Raw genomic sequence first — 26,082 nt, 5'->3', positions numbered from 1 at the left:
GTGGTCCTGATCCTACGACGATAGTGGTGTGCTGCCCTCTAGAGGATGGATGGTTTTATATATATATATATATATATATATATATATATATATATATATATATATATATATATATATATATATGACTGTTTGTATGAAGTTTATAAATAATATTGCTACCAAATATATATTATTAGAGCATACACAGGTAATGTAACCATGAAACTGAAATGATTCTTTATAAATAAGCAAACTTAACAGATTTAAAAAATATATTGTATCAACCTGCTGCTACATTATTATAAGCACACATGATTATCTTGTTAATGATCTGTATGTTCTCCCCGTGTCTGCGTGGGTTTTCTCCGGGTACTCCGGCTTCCTAGGCGTAAATGTGAATTGTGAAGATGGATGATCGGTTAAGGCATGATTTAAAAGCTCTGTGCAGCTGCACACATTTTCCATGTGAAGCTGTTCATGAAGGTTAGCCTGTGCAGTTGTCAGCAGTCAGTAATCCAAGCTTAAACTTGTCAACTGTTTGAATAAGCGATTCCACCCCAGCACTGAGACAAACATCAGTAACACAGCCACCATGTGACTGCTAGAAAAACAAGACAAATTTGAATGCAACAGGTTTCAAAACAAATTTTAATAATCTAGTAGTGTGCAATATTAAACAATGAAAATTCATTCACATACAGTGTATAGTGTACATTTACATGACATTCTTATCTTTTATGAAATTTGTTTTTGAAAGTGCATCACTCACTGGCGACTATGAAGGTATCTTCTAAACACTGCAGAACAGAAAATAAAATATTTATCATTAATGTTATTTAAACATAATTAACCCCAGGGAAAACTACGCCTGGAAGTTTGTTTTAGCAGCATTCTGCTATACATTCATCCAGGTCCACACATCCTCACATGGGAATCAGGCCAGCTCAGCAGCAGCTGGTACAGTCAGCGACTCGGCTGTGTGGCTAATTCAAATTAATTGCTTTTACTGGATTGACTGGAAGCTAAAATTAAAGTTAGGAGCAGTGTGTGGAATTGATGTAATTTTTTTGATGTCCAAGGCTTCTTCCTGTAAGTCCCATTTAGGCAGACAGTTTGGTCGTCCTGTTATTGGTACTGCAGGAAGCTCTTGAGCCTGTTAGGCAGGGGAAGATGGGAAAGAAGGTGGAGTCTGTCGCGGCCAACGCAGTTTCTGATGCACTGACGACACAACTGGCTAAGCAGCCGTGGCGTAGCTACGAAAAGGAACCCGAAACAGATGAAAGCTAGGTCAGAAAGAGGTCGCTGACTGCACACAAAACTAAGCAAAAAGTAAACATATACCTTCATAAAGCAGTAGAAAGCCCTCTGTAAGACTGCTGGGTGGAGCCACATCCACAGGCCTCTGAAACTCTGTGTTCCTGGCATTAATGTCTGCACCAAAGTCCAGCAGCAACTTTACTACAGCTGTGCAGTCTTTTTCTGCAGCTGCGTGTAAGGGTGAATCCAGGGATTTGCCTTTCTGTACATTTGCACCTATATGGAGGAGAACTTGATTATCCACAGTCCAATCAGAAAATCAGAAACCTGTACTGTTAAATATAATTAGTGTTGGTTAATGTGTGACTTATGTTTAATTGACCTTTTCTTTACCTGCCTAAATTATTCCCTGCAGTGATTACGGGCACACGAATAGCTTGCATATGTTATCGGTCGCTTGCTGGGTATTAATGTGGTCCTGCTTCTTATTGAAATTGAAATGTGTGTTCTGCTTGTATTAAGGGCTTGTTTACTAGGGCTGCTGCCTATAAAGCAATTAGTTTGTCTGTTTCTTATGTGATAGAGTTCTCATTAACTGTTTTACACCTTTTGCACTTCACCACTTGCAGTCTCACTGTTTGTCATACTCCTTGTAAAGAATTTAACATATTGTGGTCTAAATTTTTTTTTCCCCCTCCCAGAGGCTTCTAAAATCCTGCGAGCATGCATATGTTTATTATATATCAATTTGTTTTTGTGTTTATAATCTTTGTGCTCAAGTCCATATGTTCACAAAGGACTTTTCTGTAAACATCGACACAGTTCTGTGAGCTGACCTTCCCTCAGGAGTTTCCTGGCACATTCAAGCTCTTGGCAGATGCAGGCTGTGTATAGTGCTGTGCCCAGATGAGGAATGTCCATGTCCACATCTGCCCCCCAAGTCACCAGAGCCTCTACACAACCATAATGACCTGGAAGTAATGAAGCGTGAAGACAGTAATCCGTAAGTGACAATGCAAAATAATTCTCCAAGCTGTCTACTCAGGCCCTGTTGGATTTATAGCTAAAGCTGCTTTTCACAGTACAGGTAAGAAAGTGCTTTAAAGCACAGCAGAGGACACAAAAACGGGTCAAAAGACAAGATCGAGCATAATCTGCAATGAGGAGAGTTGCAGTGATGCTGGTTTATTGTCAGTGATTGTATTGTTAGTCAAAAATAATGACTAGCATCAGCAAAAACAGGCTCTCACAAACTTAAGTCTCTTAAGTCCTCTAACACTGGCTCACTTTGGAGTCATGGTCCGCGTAAAACAATGACTTTTTTTTCCCAAGCGAACATTTTGCCATTTTGTTTCAAATAGACCCGTGTAACATGCATACTCGCACAACACTCCTTTTAATCACAAAAAAAATGCTTAAAATGAACTGATCTCAGCTTCTGTATTTGGTGACATCTTTGATCATGACATACCTTTGCTGGTTGCTTCATGTATTGGAGAAGGTTGGTACACAAGACTCTGGGGTTTTGCTCCATTTTCCAGAAGAATTTCCGTGCATGCCACGCTGCCCACTGTACAGGCATTGAACAGGGGGGTGACTCCATCAATCGTAGAAGCATTGACCTGTGAACACATTTTCTTTTTATTCTTATTTTTAGGTGTTATTTAATCATGCAAGTTGACTAATAGCAACAGCCTGAGGGTACAGTTGAAAGGGAACAACAACAACTTAATTGCTCTGCAGTGACTGAAGCAGGGCATTGCTCATTTGTTACCCTCACCCAGATTTTCCCAGCCATGGAAATTTCATTTGGCCTGTGTAACATAGCAACATTAAAGAGTCACCAGGCCAGTATGGGACTTACATTTGCTCCTGCATCAATGAGTGCTCTGGCACACGCAACGTGGTCTCCAAGACAGGCCTCGTGAAGGGGTGTTACATGGTCTATAGTCAGAACATTCACATTGTGACCCTGGAAACAGAATCAGACAGCCACAGATATTTAGTAGGCATTGATATTTATGGGATATTAACTTGTAAATGACATTAACTCATAAATGAACAAGCAAGAACATTAATAAAGCTTATCTCCTCTTACAAAACAGTACTAAACAGACCCATTCTCCTCAGTTAGGGTTGTCAGCAATTTTCAAACTGCATTGCAAAGTCGCATTTCAACAATAGAGATTAACAAGCTTACTAATTAAAGTGTAGATACAACTGAAAGCCAGTAAAGAGCTGCTAAATCACCATGTGAAATCCTGTAATAATATCCCCATTTTGTCATGAGTTTGTCTGAATAGGCTGTCTTGTAGCACTCTGTGATATGATTTGATATGGCATAAAAAATACTAATTAATATTATTAAAATGTGAGGGTATTGTAACTCATGGTACAATAAGCCATTTTGAGTATTTACATTTTGTGCTGTTAACATTGAGCAGGCCTGAGTCTGTTGTAATTTACGAATTGTTGTTGAGTGTGTCGAGGTTTAAATTGTCAGACAGGATAGTAAAAAGAAAGTCCACCTTCTTCCAATTTGAAGGTTTTAGATTTAAATCAGGACATAATAAAACTTTATCAGGTCTTAAAATTAGGTAACTACAACCTCAGAACTACAGTACAAAACATATTATACCATGTCTTCATTTATTTATCAAAAACTAGGACTAAAATACAGAAGCACTGTGTGAAAAATTAACATCCAGTGATTCAATAGCTTATAGAACCATCTTTAACTTGAAGTCATTGTATTCTGTATAATTTTATTAATCTCTCACATTGTTGTGAAGGAATTTTGGACCCCTCTTCTTTACAACGTTGCTTGGTTTCATTGCAGTTTGCAGGCATTTATGCACAGCCAAGTTGAGGTCTGGACTTTGACTAGCCCGTTGCAACGCCTTGATTTTCTTTTTCAGCCATTCTGTTGTATATTTGCTGCTGTGCTTGTCCTGTTTTGTGGCGTGGTGCCCTGCTGCGTGACTGAATTTCAGCCGAGCTTTAGCTGTCAGACTGACAGCCTCACGTTTAGCTCTAGAATGGTATACAGAGATGTTCATGCTTGGCTCAGTGACTGCAAGGTGCCCAAGACCTGCGGCTGCAAAACAAACCCAAATCATCACCCTTCCACCACCGTGCTTGACAGTGAGTAGGAAGTGATAGTGCTGATATGTCGCGCTGTGAATGATGGCCAAACATCTCCACTTTGGTATCATCTGTCCAAAGGACATTGTTCCAGAAGTCTTGTGGTTTGTCAGTTGCAGCTGTGCTGCCATGTTTGTTTTAGAGAGAGGAGGCTTTCTCCTGGTGAGCCTTCCAAATAAACCATACTAGTTCAGTCTTTTTCTAATTATGCTATCATGAGATGCTGCTCTTGAGTTTTTGCCAGTTTCTCTGAGCATTGCTCTGACATTGGGATGAATTTGGTGACTGTGTTGAATGTTTTCCACTTGTGAATAATCTTTCTCACTGTAGAAAGATGGACTTCAAATTATTTAGTCTTACAACCCTTCGCAGACAGACTGGCAACAACAATTGTTTCTTTAAGATGACTGCTGATGTTTTTCCTCCTTCCTTGGCAATGTGTTAAATGTTAACACACCTGCATGCTCCAGATATAGCAGCGGTCACACTTGCTGATGATTAGTGCTTTTGATTAGCAGTCCCTGACGGCTACTTACCCTCTTTATTTATATATATATATATATATATATATATATATATATATATATATAAAAGCAGTAAGGGGGTTGTGGGGCAGCTGGAGCTTATTCCAGCAGTCATAGGGCAAAAGGCGTGGTACATCCGTAAATACTCCCACTCACATTCACACCTTTACCAATTTAGAATTGCCAGTTAACCTAACATACATGTCTTTGGACTGTGGGAGGAAGCCGGAGCACCTGGAGAGAACTGCAGGCACGGAGATAACATGCAAATTCCACACGGAAAAGTCCCAGCCAGCCGGTGGGGTCGGATCTTCTTGCTGTAAGGCAGCAGTGCTAACTATTGCCCCACGGTGCTGCCTCGTAAGGACCGGATGACTTTTATATTATTTTTATTTGATCCTGATATGTCAAACCTCATTATTGACAGATACTGTGAAACAGTTGCTTCCATGTTGGATCATAAGCATTATTAGTATTTTTTATTATTAGTAGTGGAAGTTTAGCGCTATCAGTTAATTTTATATACTTGAAGAACTATTACAAGGGCAACACTGGGACCTGAGGACAGAATTTTATTCCACTGCATGGAAATGTGATGCGAATGGCAATAAAGAATCCTTGAATCCTTTATACTGTTTGGAAAGGTGGAACTAGGTAGTGTGATATTGAAATAGTTATCAATAATTTATCTGGTAGGTGTATACTGTGTTATTCTGATTAAAGGATATTGCTGCTACAGATATGCTATACTGTAGTCGTGACCCAGGTAATAATTTTTTCCAAATCTTACAAACAGAAAACTTTATTGCAGTCTGCTTTGTTTTATCCACACCTTGAACTCTTTATTTGACTGAACATTCTACAAAGTTACTGAAGAAAATTGACTTGTGTGAGAGACGGTTACAGACTTCATGTTTGCAGATGATGGGTTGCACATTACCCGCCTGTCTCCAAGGGAATTGTGTTTGTCTTCACCTGTAAAATGAGGGTCCTCAGGGCCAGGAGGCGGCCCTGACTGGCAGCATCGTGGAGGGGTGAGCGGTCCGCCCAGGATCCTGTGACAGGAATAAGAATTCAGTACTTAATCAGACTTAAATTTGTTATTATTTACTAAATTCTCTAGCACAAAATCCTTTAAAAAAAATAAACAGCGCAGAGAAAGCTTCAAATATGAATTCTCCCGCCATAAATCTAAACATAGCAACTAATAAGTGCTTTAACCTCTCAAGTCACGTTTTACCCTTCATCTTCCAAGAGTTAATGCATCCGGCAGCATATGGTTATGTGACTAACAGTGCTTGAAAATTCCTGATGCATTAAACTCTGCACTATCACACTCCATTCACATGATAAATGAAAGTAAACCTGCCAAACTGGCTGTGGCAATTCAATTAAAAAAAATATATAAAAATTTTCTTTAGGCGCACCTGAATCAATGTCCAGAATAACAGCTGATGCATTCCACACATTCTCATCATCGTTATCATCATCATCATCATCTTCATCCTTCCATTTATCCATATTGTTATAATATCATAAATTATACAATAATCCACCTAATGTTTTCTATTAAACCCATGCTATTTTATTCATGCAGCCTATTTTTCCCTGACTGACATTAAAATCTGAAATACAGACAGGACCAGCTAGAGACATCAAACAGATTTCTCAGAACAAGAAAGACCATATCTACAGGACCGTGACAAATTCCCTGAGCTTGGCTAATTAGTATTCCATGGAGTGGGTACACTTTAGATTAAACATCCCTTTGGATGATAGCTACAGATTATGTTGTTGTCGTGTCTGTCTTCCCTTCGAACCGCCTGTCCCTGAGAATGTGGAGTGTTGTTTTGGTGGCTGTGTGAAAGTGTGCACTGCATAGCTGGGAATGGAAACTAGGGCAGGATGCGGGTGGGGGAGGGAGGACGAGATATCATGACTGTGTTCTATTAATACATTAGAGAGAAAGAGCTGGCGGGCCAACAGTGTCTTCATTTAATATTGAATGTACAGTTCAGGATTTATAAGAAGCTATTAAGCTAATGAAAGAAAAGTGGGCTATCAATGATACTTCTAGTATGTATTAATGTGAACACAATTAATGGCTTTTATACTCAGGATTAGTGATGCAGTATTTATAGCTCATTTGTAAACACTGAAATAGTGTGCGTGTGTGTGTGTGTGCGCGCGCGCGTGTGTGTGTGTGTGTGTGTGTGTGTGTGTACGGATCGTAGGATTCTAAAGAAAACATTTACATTTTACCTCTGACCTTATAGAGCTGAGGTCAAACATGTTGCTCAGTGTGTGTATCCACAATGCAGTTGTATTGTGGGTTACATTTACATTGTGTTTGCCATCATTGTACATATATGCACGCCGTAAACAGCAAAGCTTTATTAAACAAAGAAAGCAAATCAATGAAAAATCAAGCATTAGTGCTTTTTAAAATGTCCTGTCTCAGAGTACTCACTGTGTTGTTGACCATAATCATAGAACTCTGCTGATATCCTGGCAGCCTCTTTGCGATTCCCACGGACAATGTAGAAGTATGTCAGCAAGTTAAGAGAGATCTTAACAAAGAGCTTAAAGCAGAACAGTGCCAAGATGCTGAGGTAAACATTTGACAACTGAGTTGCGAAGGGCTTGTTGGTGAATTCCTCTGTATGGTCTGGCATTTCCTCTGGCACACAGAAGAACTTTGGTTATGATGAAGGCAGGATCAGATGCCACTACATAAAAGCATAAGAGTAGCCTGCTTTTTCCTCCCAGTGCACTGGCTAGTTGGCTGGTCCTGACAAAGCACAGGCTGGAAAAAATTCTCTGCAGCTGCTACTGTGCCTGATTGCAACTACTGAAATGTTAGTGTATACTATGTTTGGTTGTGGGTGGGTTCAAGTTATATAAACAAACCTGTTTTAATCATACAGGTGATGTAAACTTCCCCAAAATGTAACTTGTGGCAGTATTTCATTGTGTTTTTCATCAAAATGTCTTTTTTGCACAGATCTGAACTAATAATAGTATTAAATTCTGGATTAGTTCGATTGAAAATAATTTTTTTAAATGTCTTGCAGTCAGTTGAATAAATGCTCATTTGATTTTGCATAAAACTGATGTAAACTAATGATTTTTTGTATCAATTTCAGCATATATAATACTTTATTTTAGCTTTTAAGTAATTTGAAAATGCTTTAATAACACGCACTCCTTAATAGCAAACTTTTACTTTGTTTTTAAGGGAACGCCTCTTGATCAGTGCGCATGCGCAACAAATGTTCACCCTTTTCCGCGACAATCAAAAAACACTTGCGCTTCCCGGTCCGGTTAACCCCTGCATGCTTCTCATCCGACATTTTTTCTCCAAATGAGGGGTTGTCAGGTGTTCGTACCTGCTGTGGTCACTCTCGGAATACTCGTCTCTTCTGTGTGTTGTCAAAATGTGAACTCGAGTGAGATTCGGACTGAGTTAAACGGCTCTGCCGCTGATTTCGGAGCTTTCAGAAAGCAGTTTCACCGCTTGTATGAAGTCAGCAGCGAGGAATTTAACCGTCGTCATCTCAGTTTTCAGGTATGTAGAGAGCGTAGAAGAATTCTTCAGTGTCACTGAGGGAACGCTAACTACTGAAACAAACTGCTGGGGTCTACGTCAGTGTAGACCACGCCCACTCATGTAGAAGGAAATGCAGAAAATAAATGTTTACAAATTGTTCATTAATGTTACATTGGCAGGCAATAGAGATTTATAGATACTGGCATAAGCTGAGATTAAATAAAAAATGGTAAAACACTGCAGTAGTGGTAAATAGTAAAGTATGCTTTGTGCTTAAAGTAATATGAGGAAAGCGTTTGGAAATAACAATGGGGAAATTGAAGATTAATAGCTGAAATGATAAGAAATACAAACAACTGTGCAGTCAACAGTATTTAAGATTTTTTTTTTTTACATTTGGCTGTTCCCTTATTCCCTAAGGCGTCTCCGCAGTTTGTTTATTACTGGATTTGCTCATTTTAATGTGACCAGTATCTTATAGTTAATGAGCTGCCTTATATGTTTTTGTATCTGTCCTCATGATATGGTTGTAGTTTTTTTTATTAACCCCTTTTCAGATTTCTTCATTTGCATATATATTATGTTACTGCATAATTATGGGACCATAAACATCTAAGTAGTATATTGATGTTGCATCTGACGCCGCTCTACTTTTGATTAGTGTTACTAAGTACTGCAGTTACTGTTTTTACAGTTTATTCTAACATAAGTGTGTATTTTCTTTGTCAAAGTTAGATCAGAAAAGTATTTAGTGGATAAATTATACATCTGAGATATATAAATGTAGTTGTTTCTTTCCATCAAAGGTAATAAACATCTGCATAAACAGCTTATTATGAAGACCAGAGTTGCCAGTTATGTTTTGTTTGTTTTTTTCTTTTCCATTTAACATCAATTCACTGTTTCATTTGTGTAATTGCAGAGAGCTGGAAAACGGCACACATACCTGAACTCGTTTTCCACAGAACCGCAGTCGGCCAAGTACGGCGTCAACCAGTTCTCTGACCTTTCACAGCAGGAATTCAGAGGTGGGTTGATATTCTGACATGCATGTATGTTTAGTGAATCCACTGGACATTTATTCCTTTATGTTTCTGAATTGTTCAGCAACTAAGCATCTTTCCTCTTGGCAAAGTCTGCAGAATCATAGTTTACATGCATTTTTGTATGAAAAGAATAACTGTGAACTCCATCTTTTATCCACAGAGCTCTACCTGGGAGCGGTCTATGAGAGAGCGCCTCTCTTCTCTGGACTGAGTATAAAGGAGCTCCCAGACAAATTTGACTGGAGGGACAAAGGAGTTGTGGCACCGGTCCAGGACCAACAAGCGGTAAGGTTTACACAGATAAATGGTAGATGTATATGTGGGATTTTTCAGACATCACTGGGCAGATTAAAACATGTTTTTGTTTTTAATCATTTATTAATAAAGCAGTGAGATGATGGGTATCAAAAAACAGGCACAGAATACCAAACTCTGCATACAGGCACCTATAATGGATCCAAGTCTTCACCAATAGCACGGTCAAAATTTGATGTAGATGCTTGATAGGTGTTTGTTTATGTTTCACATTTTATGATGTCTGATGTGAGAGATTTTAGTGCTTCTGCTGTATGGATAAATATACATTTAACATTTGTAAAATTGATATTATTGATGAGAATCTTTTAAGAGTTTAAATAAAAGCAATTTCGAATCATTTCAATTAATCTAAACCACATTTAATTGACAGTAATACAGAGACAGCACATCAAATGTTGAAACTAAGAATGTGTTGGTGAGCTACCGCCCACACATTCTTAGATTCAACATTTTCAACACGACAGATTTAGGGATTTCATCATATACATGCAGGGGAGAAGTGATTTTAGTGAAAATCACTGCACAGGCTCAGAAAGGACTCTACATAGAGTCCATAGATTTAAGAGAAAATTCTTTCGTCCAAAGAAAAAGCATAGATAACCAAGACCCAGAACCTCTTCTCCCTTCTCTGGGCACCAGACACTTTCCTGTGATCTCAGCAATCAAACCGTAAAATTCTTTTTAGAAATTGTGGATGCCTAATTATCCAGGCTGAAGCGAGTTTGCAGCACTGAGTTTAAAAAGCAGCATCTGTGATATTATGGGCGTGCATTAATGTACATGCTGTTTGCAACTGAAGTGAATGCAACATTCAGTAATACAGAGCGGCATATACATGCTGCCAATTCAGATGACCACTTTCTCAGGGAAGGCCTTCTTTATTTCATGTTTGTAGTTAGAAATTAAAAAAAAAAGACATTTACTCCTCTCTCATAGAACTTTTCAGAATTTATGCAAATGTTTTTCATTTGAAGAAGTCTAACCAGTAGACACGAGGCGGCTCCTGGATTACTGAAAAGTCGATTCTAGTCGCGTGTCCACTGGCGGCTTCGTGTTTTTACAAATCACATAACAACATAAGTTGTGTTATGGAGCGTGGTTATTCTCCGTACCGTCCTCGTTGTTGCATGTCTCAAACTGAGAATGAGGTGAGTGCAAAGAGACTTTTCTTTTCAGGTGAATAATTTGGGAACGCTTGTCAAATGTGAAGCATTTAAATGGAAGTATCAGTGAATAAAATGCGTTTTTGACTCAGAGGCGGCTTCTGTAATGGAAGAGCAAAGGAGCAATGACAAACTAAACCTCTGGAGCTGATGCTCAGGGAGCAGAATGGACCCCGGGGGTGCAAACGGGAGAGGGTTAGAGAGACTGAGTTGTTGCTTGTCCCTGCTGAAGATACACTTTTTGCTCTTTTTGTCCTTTATCTCTTTAGTCAGTCAATTTGCCATTGGGGGGGGGGGGGGGGGGTGGCATTGCTGTAAAACTGTTGTCCTAAGGGAGAGACATAACCTGTTCAGCTGAACACCATCATGATAATATATTTTACTTTCTTCTATTCAGGTAAAATTTAGCGCTCCAGGGAGGGACTCTAAATGACCACACTCACCTACCGCTCTCCTCTGCTGCAGTTTTTCTGCACAGATATTTTTAATTTGTTTTATTTTTTTATTTTTTTTGTCTGGCTCTGCCCGTGGACCTGCCGAGTTTCTATAATAGATTGATGGTGGGACGGAATACAAAATGCTGCAGCATGCACAAAGACCCAATATATCAAACCACTCACATCTTGTTATTGCCTCTTGATCCATTTTTTCCCCCCCTTTCTTGATTCCATGTTTGTGTCTTGAGTACATTTGATCATTTTAAAAGCAGGTAGCTCTAATATTTTGTATACTCAGCACATACTTATGTTGAGACCAGGCAATATTGGCTGATTTTGCTTTCAGTATTGATTTTAAGCTGTGAAACCATATTGAGCAGCAAAAATTGGATTTTAAGAGAGCTCAGTTTTTCATTACATTCATGGGAATGCATTTTGCCAAGTAAATGAACTGAGCATGCAGTATTAGGATGATGTTTGGAGAATAAGATTTGCTTTTGCAAATATTAAACAGGAAAAAAATCTCACATAATGAAATACTGTATTTTCCCTCTCAAAAAAGAGATACTTTCAGAAAGTCATTTTTATCTATATCAGATATAAAATATAAGAGATTATTTAGCAATCCAAATAGAATAAATGAGCCATAGACATAATACCTTAAATTAAGACTTTTATTAACTGAGGCAGAAATTCAAATCTTTCTCAAGTGTGTGTATACTTGAGGTTTTTCTGTCAGTAGATGGCAGCAGAAAACAATTGGTCACAGTGACATTATCTCACAGCATTCAGAAACTGAAGATACTTGATTAAAGGGTCTAAAATCTTTTGTCAGTCTAATAACACTGGTAGAGTGATATTTTAAGCTGAATTTGCAGATTGATTTTTATCTTAGGGTTGCATAGATAGATGTGGATAGGTAGTTCATTTCCAGACTGAAAGGTGAAATAGCTTTTTCCCTAGCCCTCCTCAGCATGGTGAGATGCAATTTTTTCTTTTTTAATTCTCTGTTTTGTCTCATTTTTATAATTTTACCTTTGCAGTGTGGGAGCTGTTGGGCTTTTAGTGTGGTTGGTGCCATACAGTCTGTCCATGCCACAGGAGGCTCACAGCTGGAGCAGCTCAGCGTGCAGCAGGTTGTTGACTGTTCCTATGAAAATGGAGGCTGCAATGGAGGCTCCACAATCCGGACTCTGAACTGGTTAAAACAGGTGTGCTGATAATCCTACATAAAGTTAACAGACTCTCAGTGGCTGGAGCTCACAGGATGTGTGTTTTTTGTGTTGTGGCTACACATAAGACAGCTTAGCAAGGAGTCTGTTTTAAATTGTAGCTTTAGACACTGTTGCAAGCAGCTTGTTGCAAAAACACAATTTATTCCCATTTCTTTAGTTGAATCTATGAAATAGAAATATTAGCTGAAAATCTGACACATCTCGGTATGCCGTTCAGTGCCTCCTTAAAAAATGTGAGTAAACTGGATAAGTGGCAGCCTTAAAAAAAAAAAAAGTTCACATATATATATATATATATATATATATATATATATATATATATATATATATATATATATATATAACTGAAAGTCATGTCCAAGAAATGGGTAAAAATCCGGCAAAGACCTTACAGATGCCGCTGCCCCTACAGCCTCATCAAAAATGGTCTCAGTGGAAGGGTGGCTGTCAAGAAGCCATTCTTAAGGAAGGAAAATGGTGAGAAAATGCTGAAGGATGTCAGCTTACTCAAGGATTAGACTGAAAATCAGTGGCAACAGATAGAGCGATGAATCAAAATGTGACATTTTTGGTTTGGAGGAGGTCAGGAGAGAGGTACAACAGTGAGTGTCAGCCGTTCGTAAAACATGGTGGAGGCTTTGTTATGGTTTGGGGCTGCATTTTAGCCAGTGGTGTTGGGGATCTTGTCAGAAGTGAATTATGAACGCAGAAAGGTACCATCAGATTTTGATCCACCATGTAGGATCATCTGGAAAGCATCTTGACTGGCAACGTTTGTTTTTTAGCATGACAGTGATCCCAAACACACTGCCAATGCGGTAAAAGTATATCTGCATAGAAAAAACATAATGAATACACTCAGTCATGGACTGGCCTACCCAGAGCTCGGACCTCAACATTATTAAAGCAGTGTGGGATCATCTTGACAGAGATTTCAGGTTGTGTTGAAGAATAAAGGTGGTCATACCTAATATTGACGTTCAAGCTCATTAGAATTGTATAAACTCTGTTTTTTTGCCTTATATGCTGTATGTTTGCATGTTTCAGTAGTTTACGCCACCTATTTCCCATTTTCCTGGCAAAATAGAAAGAAGTGAGGGGGTGGCTGAAAATATTTGTGCAGTATTGTACACCCAGACCGTTTAAAACTTTAGCTTTCCTGAAGATTGGGTAACATTGCCTAGACAGACACAGTAGGAAAAATGAAATAAAGCAAACATGTTGTGTACTGATCTTCATTATTTGCTTTATAGACCAGAATGAAGTTGGTAACTCAGTCAGAGTATCCCTACAAGGCCAAAACCGAAATCTGCCATTTTTTCTCCCAGTCACACGACGGGGTCGCCATAAAGAACTTTACGACACACAGCTTCAGGTAAAAGACTTTTTTTTTTTAAAAAGTTTTGTACAAGTAATAAAAGCTAAATATTAACTTTATACATCTGAGTAAAACAACATGCAAATTTAATGTGGGTTTCATAAAATACCAAGGACAGAGAAACGGGCATGGGATTGGTCCTTTGCAATCACAGTGTTTACTCTGTCAACACAGGCACAGATAGCTCAGTAGCACAAAGGTTCTTAACTCTGGGTCAGTTGTTTTGGCCCAAAGGTGAATCTGATTGTCTTTGCTTAAAATTGAACAGAGCATGGACTCACCTTCGTGCATATGAAATGCCTTTTGTTGTTGTTGTTGTTATTTTACTGTCTCAGCATTGTTTAATATTTTCATAGCTAGGCTCAGAATCCTTTGTCAGAGCAGGTTTAACTGAGCATCCAGGTAACCTAAGATGATCTTTGCTTGTCTCTGCTTTTTTTAAAAGTGTTTGGTGTGCTATACTTTTCACAATTGCAGTGTAATTTCTTTTTTTTTTTTTTTTTTAATGTTTACATTATTCTGCTAAGATTTTTTTTTTTTTTTTTTTTTTTTGGCTAAAATTTAGTGGCAGCAACTCCTGAAAACGTATGCCTAAATTTAAGTTGTTAAAGACACAGAGGGCTGCCATGTTTCCTATAATACCTTTATTACTTCAGAGTATCAGTATGCAACCATGAACTTGAATGTTAGAATCCTCATTTATTGTGGACTCAACATATTGGAAAAGAGAGTGCTAACACAAAACAAATTATCACTACCAAGGCTAATAAGAAACAGGAGTGTTGTCTGCCTTGCAATCATTCTGCAAGTACTAATGTCTGCAACTCTCTTGGTGCAAAGGAAAAGAAGTACAAATCACTTTGCAGGGAAATGGAGGGACGAGTGCACTGAGATTTGCAATGCCACCAACTGGCCTTCATTACCATCCAGGCAGAGTGCCTCATCAACTTGTGCTTTGTAGGACACAGCCATGGGAAGCTGCAGGAAGGAGAGTTAAACTCGAGAATAGATTTGTACTGCTTCTGCAGGACCCTGCGTCTTTGTGAGATGGCCCAGATAACCTCTCATCTTCACACAGCAGTTTAAGGACTTAAAGTAGTAATGGAAGTAAAAGACTAGAGGGAGAAGTAGCGACCAGACCTCAGACTCTTAATACGGCTGATTTTGCTTCTGTAACTCAAGAGCAACTTATAAATGTACTGCTTTTCCAGAGGAAATCATCAGGGTTTCACCCAACAGTGAAAATGTACACAGGGACCAAATACATTTAGGAACAAAATATAACCTTTTTTAATGGGATTTTATCAACATATTGAACATTATCTACTTTAACATGGTGACATAAGTGAAGTTAATAGATTCAACAGATTATTTTAACTACATGCACACGCCATAAAGAGCTTTTTTGACAGTGTAATCTTTTTCACATTCATCTTTTTTAGTGTAGATGAAATTTGTGTTAACAAGTCAAAAGTAAAATAGTCAGCCTCCACAGCTGCTACCTGACAAAAATTAAACACATGACAGATACCACAGCCAAGCGAGTCCTCGCTCCTTATACTGACTACCACAAATTACAGATCTCGTGTTCAGAAAAGATTTAGAAAAACTCATTGATGCTTCATTTCTGTGTTATAAATATTTCTTGTCTTGTCTGAAGCCTCAGACAACCTCAGTCCTTTCAGAAACGTTGCCGCCAGAATTGTAAGAGGTTACAATTTAAGGTGATGTTCCTAAATCAGACATTTTCAAGTTCTGTTGCTGGCTTATGAATCACTTAGAATCAAATTGGGTTAGGCCGCCTTCTGCTGCTATGCTGCATACAGATGGAAACAACTTCCTGATGATATATCATGCAACCCAAATGTAGCCACTTTCAGATTTAACCCTGAAATTCAGTTGTTCTCCCACATCTGTGATTGATTGGTTTCTGCATTCTACATTTATTACAATCATGTCAACTTCTAATGGCATAACTGAAATGTAAATTTGTATGTGGACTATAATATTCATATTTTCTTTTCTTTGTATGTTCTTAGATGTAGAGTGTATTGCAGTTTGCTGTTTTTAAATGGCATTTTGATGCTTCCCCTTTAAATTCCCTCTGTGTTTGAAGTGTGCCATATAGATAAAGCCACTTTACCCTCTTAAACAGCACTTGAAAGTAAAGCACTGATATTGAGAGTTAGTACATATCAACACAATGTTAGTACTTAAATTCCTGACGTACTCTTATCCACAATCAAGTGATCCGGTCTAAACATTTTCCTTTAGACCTGTCTGTGTCTTCTGAGGGGTCTCGGTGTTAGGTCACTGAGTTTATCAAGCTGCTGGAATTGGCTGTTTCTGCAGGGTGGAGACTTGGGGAGGGGGGGGTCACAGAGAAGGCTAATCTCCTGGTTAAACCAGATTTTTACTGCTGTGTAGAAACTGAAAAACGCAATAAAGTTTCAACTACACAGGACACCACCTCACCATAAATGGGAACCCAAATTACTTTATTCTGACTTTCTGCGGTATAGATTTGGCATAAACATGGGCTCCATGCACCATATGTAATAGGGCTGGCAGAGTACAACGTGATATAACCCCAGCGGGAATCATCTGGTGGAAGGACAGAAGGGGTAACTGAAGGGGAGACACGAGAAAACGTGCCACATTTAGTCAAAAACGGACGTACTGATAAATTCAGATGCGCTGATGTTGGTGAAATGTTGAACTCCTTGCTTGCTTGCAGAGTGTATTCTTATATAATGCTCATCTCCCTGACTTTACAGTATAGTATAAATGATATAGTAGTGATATAATTATAAGAACAGGTCGTTTTTTTCCCCAGTGGTCAAGAGGAGGCAATGAAAGATCAGCTAGTACATTATGGTCCTTTGGTTGCTATTGTGGATGCTGTCAGCTGGCAAGATTACCAGGGAGGCATCATCCAACACCACTGCTCCAGCCAGTGGTCCAACCATGCCATTCTGATTGTTGGCTATGACACTACTGGTAAATGCTGCCATAAGTCTCACATTTGATTAAGAAAGGGTAGTTTAAATAATTTAAAAAGTAGGATTTTGTCATTTGTGTGAACTGACAAAAGTTTTGTAATGCACTGTGAAAGTAGTTTAAAGCTGTATTTGATCAAAGCATTTAGTTTATTTCAGATCCTTAAAATAACATTTTTATATCAAGTAAAATATTTGCTAGCAGGATGAAAATGTTTTACACGCCAGCTCTGAAGAAAGTGAAAATTAAAATCTCTTAATTTTTCAATGTTCTGTAAATAACTGTAAAGTTCCTTATTTCATCTCAACACTCACAATTCTTTGCGTCTGTAGTTGCCAGTAAATCAAGAATTGAATGCAGAATATTAATAAAAAAATTAGCTTTATTTACAGTGTATCTTTAAGTATTTTGTGATTTCACCTTGTACTTTAATTCGCTGTTCTCTTAGCTTACAGTGATCAGAGATTAGCTGGAATTGTAATCATTAATGGTTTGTGTACACATGTTGACGTAATGTACCAGACTTTCTGTTTATTTAGATGTTTACCTACATTTTTTGGGATTATAGACTCCAAAGGAAAATATTGTGTGTAACAATGTTTTAGTTTGTGGACAATTATGAAGATTAGAGGCTAAATACTAGTTTGGTTACTAATATGTGGTAGCAGCTATCTCATTGTTTATTTATGAGGATAGTTTAGACAAAAGCATTTTATATTTATTAACATCAATTATTTCAAACATGTCTAGTTTCTAGGTATTACGCAAGGATATGTGTTATTATGTAACAGTCTAATGTGGGCGCAGCACACACACACTCAGCACAGCTAGTGCTTCTTTACCTTGTAAATAATTCAATCTTAAAATTCATGCTGTCTGTTTCAGGGGATATTCCGTACTGGATTGTGCAGAACTCCTGGGGAACGAGATGGGGAAACGAGGGCTATGTTTATATAAAAATAGGTGGTAACATCTGTGGTGAGTTTGATCTTTGATCTTAACATTTTATGTTTATGCAATCTTTTTGCTTAAGATAGGTGCACTGAAGTGTCCAGAATCTCCCCAGGGAATAATAATGTTTCTCTGTTTTTCTATTTCTAGGTATTGCAGATTCAGTGGCAGCTGTTTTTCTTTGACAACAATGCCTGTATGAGTCAGTGTGTGTGTGTGTGTGTGTGTGTGTGTGTGTGTGTTTTTGTGAGTAAATATCTGTGTGATCACCAGTGCCAAAATTCAAATCATTCATCTGTTTGCCTTCAAGTACCACTTTAAATGTTTTTATTGAGATGTAAGCACCACTAAAACCAAATAAATGACTTCATACTGCTGGCAAGTGTTGAATTTTAATAGAACAATAAAACACATCACTGCAAAAGTACAATAATCTGAATTGTTCCACTGTATAAAACATATCTTTATTAAATACGTACGTATATGACAGGGGTTACATGACTCATAAATTTAGCTATAAAGATATGACATTAATCCGTGCATAAATACATGACAAAATTAATTTAAAAACTTTACCAAAACAACATAACATTATGTACAATTTTCTGGTTCATATTTTATGCTGTGCAAATGGTTCTGTTTGACTCTGACGTCGCTGTGGTTGCGGTTCATTATCATTTGCCGTACACCTTTATGCACCCAAGACACATCTGAGTAGTCTGAAATGACTCCCTCTATGACACCATCCCTGTGCTGAGATGAAAGATGATCCATTTTTGTAAAAACCCATCATCGCCACCAGCGTTGTCCTTGCACTCACAGTTTGATCACTGCTCTCACTGATCTGTTTGCTTTCAGGTCAATCTCAGTCAATTTACATAATTTTATTGAGGAAACATCTGAGCAGCTTTTTATCAAGGAGCCATCTGCGGTACTGTGTGGCTCACAGTCAAGATTAAAGTAAAATAGTCTTAATTTGTCTATTTAAATATTTGATTTATTATCTGTCAGATATGACATTATAAGCCTGCAGCATAATTTATTTAGCGTTTGCTTTTGTCTTGCTTGTTAACATTAAAATGTACAAACGTATTGTGCATTTACGCGTCATGCCATGTAAATAAATGCAAAGCCATCAGCAATATTCAGTGTTTTACACTTCAGACTAACCCCTCTATTATTCTTCAGTCCAACATCCAACTGATTTAAAATGCCACATCCTCCCAAAAATTTCATCTAGATTTGAAATTCTGCTTAATCCTATGTTATTGTTGACTATATTTTGAACTGCCTCCATTCAGGAAAACACATACACTCTATTCCAGTGTGTGGGTTCTTGAAAGATACACCGACGAGACGTCATAGATTATAGTTCACAGACATCAACAAAATGTGTTTCTTTGACCTGCTGTTCACCTCTAATTGAAATGTGTAAATAATCCACCGCTGGGAGATCTGTTTAAGTGGGCAGACGAGCCAGATGCACTCTAATCTGAGTCGTCACTGCTGCAGTAGGAGCTGTCGCAGCACTCAGCCGTGTAGAGAAAAGTATGAACGTTGGGATTCAGCTTGGGTACCCAGTGGCGAGGCACCAGGAATGTTGCCAGGTTGAAAAGATCCACAAAAACTTTGTAGCGGTCACTAATGAGAAAGAAGATCAAATGCATAATGATTTAGTTCGTACACTATGTGCATCTGTCACAAATTGTGCTTTCTGAGAAGCGAAAGATGAATTGCTGGTCACATTTTCAGCTTGTGCCTTTTCTTTGAACTATAAATATATTGTCGGTGTGTATTACAGAATGTTGCATGAAGTTAATTAAGATAAGCAGAGGAGTCTGTCTCTATCTAAATTAACTCTCAAGTGTTTAGGATACTTGCTTTGTAAAAAAAAAAAAAAAAATACATCATACAATACCTGACAGTTGATCTAAGGTAGTGATAGCCAGATGAACCCCCTGTGCCAGCTTTGCTGCCAATCATCCGATGTACCATGCACACATGATTGTCTACAAAAAAAAGCAGAACCCCCCCAGGAATATCCATTGTTATTTTGTCCATTGGCTATAGTTTGTATTGATCAGCAGGCGTGGAGGATGTTATAAAATTCTTCTGCCTCTCGGGTTCAAATCTAACTTTAAAGTTTAGTAACTTTGTAGACTTCTTCGTTAGTCCAGCTCTGCCCTCTAGGCAAAAAATAAAAATGACATACTGTAGGAAACATCTGCCCCCCCAACTTTATTACACTGCGTACATGCAGAAACCAATGGAGATGCCTCAGTACTTACATCTCCATTTTGTCATGAGGGTGTCGATATCCATGAGGGATGTGAGCAGCTGGAAGGGAACCTGGAACCTTGGCTCCTCCCTTAAAGGTAAGAAAAGAGTTCATGTTTCACAGATTATAATGTAAAGGAAGAAATAAACTATTTGCGCTTCATATCAGCTATGATATGAAGAGCTATGATGTGACATGAGAGCAGCTGTTCACCACCAGTAAGATAACATCTTCAATTTTGCATCTGTTATTGTTATCACCTTCCACTAACTTCAGAGTCCTCTGTTGACTTTTGCATAGCCAATGAGTCTCAAGTGACAATGTGTCCTTACCACGCAGATACAGGGAAAAAAAAGGTTACCACACCTTGTAATAAAGCTTGCATTTTCAGGCAGGTTTCAGAAAGGGGCTTGTGATATGGAAATTTTATGTGGGAAGAACAAATGAGTACCCTTGCCTCAGGGACTAGCACTGAGGCGTTCTTGTGCAAGACTTTCCACTGAAGCTGTTTGCAGCCTCCAGGTGTTAACAATGTAAAACTATGAATAAGAAGCAAATATAACGTACAGTGTCAGCACTAGACCATTAAAGGTGAAGAAACCTTCTTTAAAAAAAATAAAATAAACACACCTGTAGAAGTAGATCATCAGAGCACCTTGTAGAGCCTTGTAAGAGAGTCTCCTCTCACCTTGTTAGCAAAAGGGAGAAGAAATGTTGGTATTTACACTTTGTAAACTAGAGTTTAAATATTAAAGTTCACAAATTAATACATACTATGGGCCACCCTCCTTTGTGTCAAATATGGGCTGTAAACATATTAAAGCCTCAGTGATTATGACATCTGATTACAAACTTACCCTTGCTGACAAGGTGATCGTGGCGCTTTTCATCAAACAGAGATGTGAAAAGCTCTCTCTGTTTGACCAGCTCTGCCATCAGTTCCTCTTTCTCCTCAGAATCGGGCATTTTCTGTGAAAAATACCAGGAAAAAAATGTGGTCTCTGTCAGTCATCAGTGTACTCCAGGGAGAGTGCAAAAAAAAAAAAAGTTCTGAAAGCTGGAGTCATCTCTTACCTCAATTTTCTCCTTCTCCTGATTTAACCCATCAAATATATTGATTTCCAGCCTTTGCCAGAAATTGAAGCCATCCACCTCCAAGCCAGGAGTTCTCTCCAGCCACTCCTGAAAGAACAGCCCAAGGTATTTTTTTTTTTTTTTTTATCATCACATTTATACTCTAGCACAGAGGTGGGCAATTAATTTTGCCAAGGGGCCACATGAGAAATTGGGACTGTTGTAGAGGGTTTCACCAATAAGCTTATAGAGAGATTAAATTAATGCTGCGCAGAACTGAGTTGATCTCATTGGTGTGGCCCTCCACAACAGTCCCCGTTTCTCATGCGAACCCTTGGCAAAATTAATTGCCCATCCCTCCTCCAGCAAGGCAAAGTACGACAAATTCATTACTTACTGACTAAATCAAAAATGGTAGCCCTTACACGTGTAAGTGGCTGTAAGACATACCTCGACTAATTTTAAAAGTGTTGGCTCCTGTTCAGTGGTGAGCAGCATTTCACTGTCATGACCTTTAAAGTTGTCTCTGTAATGGCGTCTGTTGTACGGAACCCGCAGGTTGTCTGGGACCCCAATTTTGTTCTCCAAGAGCCGAAACTGGAGGCTCTGGAAGCCAGAGGCTGGAGACAGGTATTCCCTGCACACGCACATAAGCATACACGCACACAATTCAGCCAGAGTGCAACATCATGGAGGAGTGCATGTTATATTGATTTTCGGAGCTGAAGTAAAAGTTCTGTGTGAGTTTACCTAAAGTCAAAAAAGTCCAAGGCTGTCATTGTTTCCAAAACTGCAAACTGGTCAACCAACAGTCTGAAGATCATCACAATCCTGTGGATGCGCGTGTTGACTTTGAGCATATTACGTTCATCCCGGACCTTTGGAGGAATAACATGCTAGGGAAATTATTGCTGATCATATTTAAGCTTGTCAGTGCATCCTAACAGGGAAAAGTCTAATTCAATAATTAGTTATTTTTTATTTCCAACATTATTTTTACAACCCTAACATATTTTTCTACCAAAGAAAGAAAAGCTATAAATTACAACTTTTGTTCTACTAGTAGTCTGGAATCGGCCGGGCTGAACGCCAAAGATAGTATGACTAGTGAATATAACTTTATTTTTAACAGACGCACTGAGTGATTGTGACAGTGAGTGTTCTCCACTAATGCTTAAATGCTTAAATCCTTAAGCTTAGTGACTTATTTTCTTTTTTTAATCAGCGTTCAGACTTTAGCACTGACTTTGGCATTTAAAAGTAGTAGTAGTACAAAATGTTATTTTCCTGAATTTGAATTGTGAATTTATCCTCAACAAGGCACTCGCGTGAGCTTCTGATACCACAGAAATATGACTTACATGTCCACTGATGAAGATCTCTCGCACAGAATCCAGTTCATACAAAATCTGTTTGAACCACAGTTCATAGGCTAAAATTTTTTAAAAAGAAAGAAATATTTAAGCATCATTAATATGAATGATTATCTTATACTCAGAACAAAAGTCAATAAGCAGTCAAAGCTTTTAGATTTTTAAAATCTATCTCTACCTTTCTATTGACAGGTGACAAAACGAATGAAAGAAGAATTTGTATTTTTTTGCAGCGGCTCTTCTCTCTAAGGGGACAAGTGGATACAAACTATGCTCACAGAGTGCCCCCTAAAGCATGACTTCCATCTCCTCTCACTGCACTGATTAAAGATTCAGATTTACCCTTTAATCTGTCACCTGACTCTAGCTGTCTGTAAACAAGCTGAATGATTTAAAATCAAATCAACATTTAAGTAAAATTTATGACTGGATCCAGTTTTTATTTCTTAAGACGTGGAGAATGAAGTGATGCTAACTTACCTTGATGAGTGACAATGAAGAGGTGCTCATCGTGGATCTTATTGGCCTTTAGTTCACTTTGCAGAACCTGAGCTGAGAGTATTTTTTTGAGCTGAGGGTTGGAAAGAAATCAGTTGACACAAAAACTATAAAAACTTTTAACAAGTGCAAATTTCAGTACAAAGATAAATTTGTACCTGTAGGTAGTCTCCATAGACAATCCCTCCTTTAGTGGCTTTGTTGACCCCTGCCTGAGAGGCGTCGTCATCCTCTTCAGTTTTAGGAGGTTTGTTTTTGAATAACCTGCAGTGCAATGAGAAAGCCTTTGGTTACTCGATGTTTTCCCATCAACAGGATTAGAAATGCATAGTAACAGGCATGTGAAAAATAATAATAAAAAAAGGGGGGGATAAAAATCCCAAAGTGTCCTGTTTTAAATGTGATTAAAAAAAACAAAAAAACGTACAAATGCTTCTTCTCAAAGTATGGACATCCGCTCATGACTTTTTCAAATCAGTGGCAGCAAAGATGTGTCTTTGTTCATCGGCTAATATTTACTAAAAGGCTTTTCAACACAATCCAAGTTTAAAAGACTTATCTTGTCCAATCAGTCACAAGTATACAGTTACCATCCGGCCCGCCTCTATTTGTCCCTTGGAGCTGCTGTTTATCTTTACTCAGGACTAACTTCTGGACTTTGTTTGACCTGCTAAAAGAAGGTTCACACAGACCTTTTTGGATATTAGGAAAAAAAGAAATAAGGACTTATTACTTTTCTGTATGTGCAATTAATTGCTTGAGGGCTTTGTAGAAATAGAACAAAGATTGCAATCTAGAAGTTTCGATTTAGATCTTGCTGTCTTAGTCATGGTCTTCAATGTGTGCACTCAGGAATTTGATGTTTATACTTATTGTGGTGTTCTCGTGCAGTGTGCTGGAACACCCACTAAACACCTAGTTAAACCAGGTCCAATGACGATGCAGAGTTGCAATAAGATTGACCATTTCCTGAAACTTAATATATTCTTCACAGCCATTCTGGGGAAAACTGCAAATACACAATACAGAAACCATCAGCATGTGCACTCTTAGCTCACAAATGAACCATAGCTGCCAGCACTGTCCGTAACTTGTTCACGGTCATAAATTAAGTTCTCAATGAAATACTTATTTCTGTGGGATTTCTAAAGTACATGTTGTAAAATCAACTAACTTACGCCATTGCTTCTATGTTGTTTCAACACTGATGGAAGCAGATTGTGCTCAGCACAGTGTCAACATGGCTGCCGTGCTCGTTCTCAGAACAAAATACAACAACATGTCTGGACAGGAAGTGACATATTAACATTTTTACAGATATACAAATAAAGTCGCTTCTGCTATAACTGAAATATAAATAATAAATTTCTTCTTTTAAATAGAATATTGCCTTTAAATACCACAGTTATCAAATTCAATTCAATTCTATTTATATATAGCACCAAATCACAACAGTTACCTCAGGGTGCTTTTTTTTTTAAAGGTATATTCCAAATAATTACAGAGGAAACCCAACAATCAAAATGACCTCTTATGAGCAGCACTTGGTGACAGTGGGAAGGAAAGGTCTCCTTTTTAACAGGAAGAAACCTCCAGCACAACCAGGCTCAGGGAGGGGCAGACATCTGAGGGGAGAGAGACAGGACTAAAGACATGCTGTGAAAAAGAGATAGATATTAATAACTAAAGATTAAATGCAGAGTGGGGGTATAAACAGAGTAAAAAGAGGTGAATGAAAAGACATACTCAGTGCATCATGGGAACCCCCCAGCAGCCTAGGCCTATAGCAGTAAAACTAAGGGAAGGTTCTGGGTCACTTGCCTCCATCCACCATCCAGCTGCACTGATTGTACCTTGTGTCAGGTGACGCCCCTGATGTTTCATCTGCTCATGGTGATGGCCTGTGAGCAGTGGGGAGATATGGCTGCTTTTGGCAAAATTATAGGGTGCTTTTCAGCTGCTGTCAGATCAGAGTACTTTAATCTCCCACCAACACAAATGAAGCTATTAGCCAAGATGGGGTTGAGTTAAATATTATTATTATTATTAATACATTTTATTTGTAAGCGCCTTTCATGACACTCAAGGACACTTTATGGGGTTAAACCAAAACAAAAGCACAAACAAGAAACTAAATGACCAAAGGAAATAAAGCGAGTATGCAATCTTGAACAGGTAAGTTTTAAGTCATGATTCGAAGACAGGAAGAGAGTCAATGTTGGAAATGTCTGGTGGGAGAAAGTGCCATAGCTGGGGAGCAGAGCTGGAGAAAGCTCTTTTCCCCATGGTACTGAGGTGGGCAGAGGGCACAGTAAGGTGGATAGAAGAGGAAACCCAGAGGGTGCGGGAGGAGGAGGTGATGTGAAGAAGTTCAGCTGGATAAGGCGAGGCTGTGGACGGCCTTGAATGCATACAGGAGGATTTTGAAATGAATCGAGGTGGTATGCAGGGAGAGGGACGGGCAGGGGCGATTTATGTTTCTTAGGCCTAGACAGGCAATATTGATATGGGAGTGAAAGGGTACAGAGTGCTGTCAAGGATGACACCCAGACTCTTAACCTGAGGGGAGGGGGAAACTGAGGAGCTGTCAATTGTGCGGGAGAAACTTCCGACGATAAGGTGGATTTTTTTAGACAAGTAGGAACTCTGTTTTGTCACTGTTTAATTTAAGAACATTTGAGGTGAACCAGGATTTGATTTCAGATAAGCAAGTGGTGAGGGAGGAGGGTGGGAGGGAAGAGTTAGATTTAGTGTATAAGTAGAGCAGGGTGTCATCCGCGAAACAATGGAAATGGATGCTGAATTTATGGAAGATATTGCCAAGGGGTTACTGTCTTTGTAATCGTTTGGAGCCAAAATCGAAATCAAATTTTCGAT

General features: G+C 38.5%; 3 protein-coding genes across 4 annotated transcripts; 1 reads left to right on the top strand and 2 right to left on the bottom strand.

Annotated features, from left to right (window-relative positions):
* Positions 1–649: 649 nt before the first annotated feature.
* On the bottom strand, positions 650–8,432 carry asb5a (ankyrin repeat and SOCS box containing 5a). Its single transcript, XM_030738772.1, has 8 exons — positions 8,294–8,432; positions 7,375–7,584; positions 5,880–5,959; positions 3,101–3,208; positions 2,708–2,858; positions 2,073–2,207; positions 1,321–1,512; positions 650–1,232 (listed from the first exon to the last, which is right to left on the bottom strand). Exons 2-8 carry the CDS (start codon positions 7,577–7,579, stop codon positions 1,105–1,107), a joined length of 999 nt encoding a protein of 332 aa, XP_030594632.1. The 5' UTR covers positions 7,580–7,584; positions 8,294–8,432; the 3' UTR covers positions 650–1,104.
* ctso (cathepsin O) lies at positions 8,177–18,372 on the top strand. Its single transcript, XM_030738771.1, has 8 exons — positions 8,177–8,472; positions 9,377–9,482; positions 9,661–9,785; positions 12,462–12,629; positions 13,907–14,028; positions 16,868–17,031; positions 17,917–18,009; positions 18,133–18,372. The coding sequence occupies exons 1-8, from the start codon at positions 8,269–8,271 to the stop codon at positions 18,165–18,167; spliced, it is 1,017 nt and encodes a 338-aa protein (XP_030594631.1). The 5' UTR covers positions 8,177–8,268; the 3' UTR covers positions 18,168–18,372.
* tdo2a (tryptophan 2,3-dioxygenase a) lies at positions 18,356–24,470 on the bottom strand. 2 transcript variants are annotated; one of them, XM_030738769.1, is made up of 12 exons: positions 24,384–24,470; positions 23,364–23,469; positions 23,188–23,278; positions 22,696–22,766; positions 22,085–22,212; positions 21,785–21,971; positions 21,335–21,442; positions 21,118–21,229; positions 20,891–20,948; positions 20,271–20,350; positions 19,901–19,991; positions 18,356–19,623 (listed from the first exon to the last, which is right to left on the bottom strand). In XM_030738769.1, the coding sequence occupies exons 1-12, from the start codon at positions 24,386–24,388 to the stop codon at positions 19,470–19,472; spliced, it is 1,191 nt and encodes a 396-aa protein (XP_030594629.1). In that variant the 5' UTR covers positions 24,389–24,470; the 3' UTR covers positions 18,356–19,469. The 2 variants fall into 2 exon arrangements, with proteins under 2 accessions (XP_030594629.1, XP_030594628.1); XM_030738768.1 differs by lacking the exon at positions 24,384–24,470 and adding an exon at positions 23,633–24,166.
* Between the last annotated feature and the right edge of the window lie 1,612 nt (positions 24,471–26,082).

The sequence above is a fragment of the Archocentrus centrarchus genome, chromosome 10 (assembly GCF_007364275.1).
Source record: "Archocentrus centrarchus isolate MPI-CPG fArcCen1 chromosome 10, fArcCen1, whole genome shotgun sequence".
Classification (NCBI taxonomy): Eukaryota; Metazoa; Chordata; class Actinopteri; order Cichliformes; family Cichlidae; genus Archocentrus; species Archocentrus centrarchus.
Note: the sequence above shows the minus strand (reverse complement) of the source record. Positions and strands in the feature narration are given on the sequence as shown.